The 6,122-nt window shown below is 37.3% G+C and overlaps 1 protein-coding gene across 2 annotated transcripts; it reads left to right on the forward strand.

Annotated features, from left to right (window-relative positions):
• The first annotated feature begins 371 nt into the window (after positions 1 to 371).
• On the forward strand, positions 372 to 1,515 carry LOC110583215 (V-type proton ATPase subunit E 1-like). 2 transcript variants are annotated; one of them, XM_044917369.1, is made up of 2 exons: positions 372 to 710; positions 801 to 1,515. In XM_044917369.1, exons 1-2 carry the CDS (start codon positions 436 to 438, stop codon positions 1,114 to 1,116), a joined length of 591 nt encoding a protein of 196 aa, XP_044773304.1. In that variant the 5' UTR covers positions 372 to 435; the 3' UTR covers positions 1,117 to 1,515. The 2 variants fall into 2 exon arrangements, with proteins under 2 accessions (XP_044773304.1, XP_044773303.1); XM_044917368.1 differs by having other exon boundaries at positions 372 to 1,515.
• Positions 1,516 to 6,122: the final 4,607 nt, after the last annotated feature.

A 6,122-nucleotide genomic window follows, 5' to 3' on the forward strand; every position in this document is an offset into this window, starting at 1 on the left:
GTACCAGATACTCTGCTAGGTGCTGGGGATATGACAATGAAGAAATTATATACAGTTCTTGACATGAGAGTATTCAGTCTAGTGGAAGAGATAAACAAACCTACAATTAAAAGATCACATAAAAATGCTATGATTAGTGCTTTTTTTCTTGTATAGAGTGCTTTGAAAGAATATAATAAGGTTAAGAAAGAACATGAGAACATGAGCCAGAGAACATGAACATGAACTTCAAGTAGAAAATATATAACAAATCTGAATAAAAACTTGGAAAATGATAAAAATCAATGCATTAAGATACAACAAAAAGTTGGAGATTTGTGGTTGAGTCTTGACAAAAATTGTTTTTAAAAGAAATTCAAAGTGCCCCTTCCTTCCACCGCCCCCTTCCAGCCTAAGCTAGAGCCAGTGGGCCTCCGGCCTAGCAGAGCTTTCGCCATGGCGCTCAGCGATGCTGACGTGCAAAAGCAGATTAAGCATATGATGGCTTTTATTGGACAAGAAGCCAATGAGAAAGCAGAGGAAATAGATGCAAAGGCAGAGGAAGAGTTCAACATTGAGAAAGGTCGTCTTGTGCAAACCCAAAGACTGAAGATTATGGAATACTACGAGAAGAAAGAAAAGCAGATTGAGCAGCAGAAGAAAATTCAGATGTCTAATTTGATGAATCAAGCAAGGCTCAAAGTCCTCAGAGCAAGAGATGACCTTATTACAGACCTTCTAAATGAAGCAAAACAGAGACTCAGCAAAGTGGTAAAAGATACAACCAGGTACCAGGTGCTGCTGGATGGACTGGTCCTTCAGGGTTTGTACCAATTGTTAGAGCCCCGAATGATTGTTTGTTGCAGGAAGCAGGATTTCTCTCTGGTAAAGGCTGCAGTGCAAAAAGCAATTCCTATGTACAAAATTGCCACCAAAAAAGATGTTGATGTCCAAATTGATCAGGAGACCTACCTGCCTGAGGAAATAGCTGGTGGAGTTGAGATCTATAATGGGGATCGTAAAATAAAAGTTTCCAATACCCTAGAAAGCCGGCTGGATCTCATAGCCCAGCAGATGATGCCAGAAGTACGGGGAGCCTTATTTGGTGCAAATGCCAATAGGAAGTTTTTGGACTAAACCTTTGGGCAAGATGGAGTTCATCCATTGCTCTCCTGCTGTCAGGCAGAAGTTTCTGATATTTGAAGAAACAAGATATCTGTGTGGCTTCCTCTTCGCTCTTCTAATATTCTGTATTTATCAGTGGATCCTCTCTGTAGCTAATGCCCTTGGCCTAATTGTTAACATGAGAGAAAGTTTCACTTACTATGATCAGGAAACCTTCTTAGCTTATCTGAAAGTAGCACAACTTTCATTTGCTTCTGTAGCATGAAGGTGAGGGTATCAGATGGTGGTTACTGGAGCGTCCCTGAGTCTCTGCTCTTCCTCTCGTCTTCTGCTGTCAGTTCTCGAGTCTAGAGGGTGATGTGTATGGTGTTCTCTGACATTCAGTCTCTGCTCTTTAGGCTTCAGATGCATGGGGGGGCATGCATTCCTGCCAGCACTGGTAGCTTCACTGTTCACCTGTTTGGGCCTAGAAGCGTTTCTCATCTGTAAATGTGATTTTGAATCTAAGCCATGAATCGGTCTTATTTATTAAAACAAAAGGTTTACATGGAAAAAAAAAAAAAAGAAATTCAAAGTGACAAAAGCCTTTCATCAGCAAGGAGAGGCTACATATAGGTAAATTAGTATACATAAAAGGGGGAATATAAGTGTGTAGTGATAGTAGAGATGGACAATTGAAATAATGTATTAAAATAATTCAAATATATTATAGAATGGGTTAATATTAATAATAGGTTTTATTTGCCCACTCTTTCACTACTCTTTTTATCTCTTCTATTAATATAATTTTCAATTGAGGAACTAATTTTAAGATTTCTGTATTTATTTTCCCTAACTCTTAATTTCATAACAAACTGTGATTTGCCTGAAAAGTAACTAAGCTCCTCCTTTCTTCATTTACATTCAACCACTTTTCTATTATTCTGTATAAGAATTTCTTTCTGTTTAAGCACAGGCAGTAATTTCTCTGACATTGTTGTAGTAACATCTTGCTAGATACATCTCCTGAGGCAAGGGAAACAAAAGCAAAAATAAACTTAGAAATACATCAAAATAGATTCTGCATGGCAAAGGAAACAACAAAACTAAAAGACAACCTACTGAATGGGAGAAGATATTTGCAAATGACACATCTGATAAAGGGCTAGTATCCAAAATATATAAAGAACTTATCAAACTCAACACCAAAAAACAAATAATCCAGTTAAGAAATGGGCAGAAGACATGAACAGACATTTCTCCAAAGAAGACATCTAGATGGCTAACAGACACATGAAAAGATGCTCAATATCACTCATCATCAGGGAAATGCAAATCAAAACCACAATGAGATATCACCTCACACCTGTCAGAATGGCTAAAATCAAAAACACAAGAAACAATATATGTTGGCAAGGATGCCAAGAAAAAAGAACCATTGTACACTGTTGATGGAAATGCAAACTCATGCAGCCACTGTGGAAGACAGTATGGAGGTTCCTCAAAAAATTAAAAATAGAACTACCCCATGGTCCAGTAAACACACTACTGGGTATTTATCCAAAGAGTATGAAAACACTAATTCAAAGTGATATATGTACCCCTATGTTTATAGCAGCATTATTTACAATAGCCAAACTATGGAAGCAGCCCAAGTGTCCCATCAATAGATGGATGGATAAAGAAAATGTGGTATATATAATGGAATATTATTCAGCCATAAAAAGAATGAAATCTAGCCATTTACAACAACATGAATGGAGCTAGAGAGTATAATGCTAGGTGAAATAAGCCAATCAAAGAAAGAAAAATACCATAGAATTTCACTCATATGTAGAATTTAATAAACAAAACAAACAAAGGAAGAAAAGGAGGCAAACTGAGAAACAGACTCTTAAATATAGAAAACAAACAGACGGTTACCAGTTGGCCGGATGGGATGGGTGAAACAGGTGAAGGGGATTAAGAGCACTTATCCTGATGAGCACTGAGTCACATATGGGATTGGTGAATCACTACATTGTACACCTGAAATGAATATAACACTGTATATTAACTACATTGAAATTAAAATTAAAAAAATTTAAAAAGAGAATTTCTTTCTCTTTAGACTATAGTATTGACAGTTTTCTTCACAGGGAGGAGAGGATCACATTTATTTGAAGGAATAAAGAGTAACTTAAACATATTTCACCATAAGATATGTTTTTTCTAAATCTTTTGAAGAAAAGAATCCATTACCATACAGTTTTCCAATGAAAATATTTCTCCCCTTTCTCCTTTCTGGCTACTCTCTTGCTTTCCTTCCTTCTATTCAGATGCACGTATGGAACCCTTGCTCTGTGCTCTGCAGTGCTTAGAGATGCTGTGTAGAGTGGACAGGTTGTGCACTGCACTTGCCCAGGAAGCCCCCTTCCCACTATGGTGCACTTGACACAGTGTGCATGGCATGTGAAATAACCCCCAACAGTATATTCTCAACTTTCTTCTCTCCTCATGTTCCATCCTTAATGTGTGATATCTCCCAGTCTGTTTCAAGACACCTTTCTTGCGGTCTCCATATCTTTTACAGTTAGCTATTTACTACAATAATCTTCTTTTGACCATCTTACACTTTAAACTCTCAGTATGTTCCCAACTAGATTCATCTTATCTTCTTTAAGTCTCTTTGTCATTTCAAGACAATTCAGGAAACATCTCTTCAACACCTATAAAAAACAGACTTCAAGGTACCGTGAGACCTGAAGATAGTTAAGACAAGAGATTCCTGGACTGAGGGAGCTTCTCAGCAAATACACTCATGGCATGTTTTCTATATTCTTTTTTAGCTCTTTGCTGCAATGCTGGACCACACCACCAGAATCAGATCCGTAGCGCATGTGTACAATAGATGTAGAGGACACACAGAAAATCATTCCAAGGATAGCGATAGTCACTGGAATTATTTGATAGTTACAAAGTGAGTGAAAAATTCTGAAAAATTTCCTTTTAGTATGGCTTATTTACATGTTTGATATAAATCATGGTTGCATTTTCTTATGTAGAACCTTGAAAACTAGTGTGTTTGTGACAGATACAATTTCTCTTTGACTTATTATCAAATGTTGTTCTCTGTATTAACCACCTTTTAATTTTCTGTACTTCTGACACTTTGCCATCAGGGGCCTTGCTGAGCCCAGAGAGACTAGTCTTCTCAGGGATGGCCAATCCTAGAGATAGTAAAAGGCTGGCTTGCTGAGTACATCTTCCATATGCAAAGGAACCAATTCAGAGCCCACATGCCCACCATCTATTGGACCCCAACACTGAAGAGTGCTAATTCCCTGCTCTAATCACTCCAAGGTCAAGTACCAGAACACTAAGGACAGCCTCTATGCCTCTGAGAACACTGAAGTTATTCAAACTAGCCAATCCTAAACCTGCCTACCTTTGCCATGCCAGTTTCTGACCACGGAAACCACAATAAAGGCTCTTGCCAATGTTTTCCCCTGACTTCCTCTGCCTCCTGACTAGTTCTGGTGCTTTCCTGTATGGCCCTGTATAGTGTGCAAAGCCCCTTCCTCTTAGGAACTGAGTAACAAACTAACTATTCAATGTCAATCACCTCCTGATCTGTCGGCTTCGCTATAGCTGAAAAATAATAAAACCTACATTTTAAAGAAGAGCTGGATTTTATGGTCTGTGAGAATTGATGTTGCTTTCACATCTTGCAGAAATAACTTGACCAATCGTGCCTTTTCCTTTTTCCAAAGCATATACTATCATCATGCAAGTTTAGGGATTCTGTTGCTTCTAATAGCCTCTTTGCCACTCAGATAAATAGGTAAAATGTCTTCATTCTTTGGTTTCTGATGAAATGTCCTGTATTCTATGGATCCTATAATAAAAATACATTATGTTGGTAAATTACTTTATGGTTAATAAATGTTTCTACATTTATTTATTAATTAAGAGCTTCTCACACACATATATACACGATAAAGACAGATCATAAATCATTCCTATATTGGAAATGAAGAAATTGTGCCTCTAAGAGCTTATATGGTTTTCTCAGCAGGATGGTGGTGGTGGTGGCTGTTTCTTAGTCTACTACCCAAGATTTCTGGGTAGTAGAGATCTTGTGAATTGCTAAAATGAAAATCTTCATAGAAACTTGATTTTAGAAGATGTAGTAAATTGAAGTTAGACTGTATTGGTAAAAATTAATCACATCCACAGTTAGAAAGGGAAATATTGAACCCATTTCTCCCTTCTGCTTTGCATGAAGTTGCAGTACCTCTTCTGGGGATGAATTGGGGAAGACTACTTTCTCTGATTACTTCTTAGCATACATATATATCATAGAATCAGGCTGACCCTGTGCTAATTTCTGTACAGTTTTGTGTTCATTTGTTATTATATTAAAATAGTTTTTTTGCAAACCACTATTATTGAAAATAATCCCAATTGACTTTTTCAAGTAGAGATACACCAAGGCTACAGTAAAACTCTTACTATTAAGCAGAGATAAAAATTTAGAGCTGGAATTAATTGAGAGGTTATATAATACAAACATTAATGAAAGAAGCCCAATGATATTAGGAAGTTTCCCCAAGATACTATAATGCTCTTTCTCAGCAATTTGTCATTTTGCTACCAAAGAAAGTTCTAGCTCACATTCCATATACCCATAAGGATGCTTTAGCTCAGAACTCTGTGTTGTAATGCATATTGGAAAATTCAAATCCCTAGTATATTGTGAAGGATGAAAATAACCTTGTGTCATTTCTTTAAGAAACAGTAATCATGTTCTGTCCTGCAAGAGTTAAACCATTTGAGGTTGGGAGGGGGAGAGGTGTTGTCCCAAGTTTCAGTAAAGTCTGAAGGTAAAAAGTTTAATGGGAATTTCAGGGGCCAGTTCATTCTGTACAATCGTTTGGAATCTAGGTGGACTTCAAGGACTAGTCTAGCCAGAATGAGGGAACCACCTCCATCTTGCACTGCATTTCCTTTTAACATAGGCTCTATGAAAGGAAGGTCTCCCAATATATTTTTCATTG

Source organism: Neomonachus schauinslandi, chromosome 8 (assembly GCF_002201575.2).
Source record: "Neomonachus schauinslandi chromosome 8, ASM220157v2, whole genome shotgun sequence".
NCBI lineage: Eukaryota > Metazoa > Chordata > Mammalia > Carnivora > Phocidae > Neomonachus > Neomonachus schauinslandi.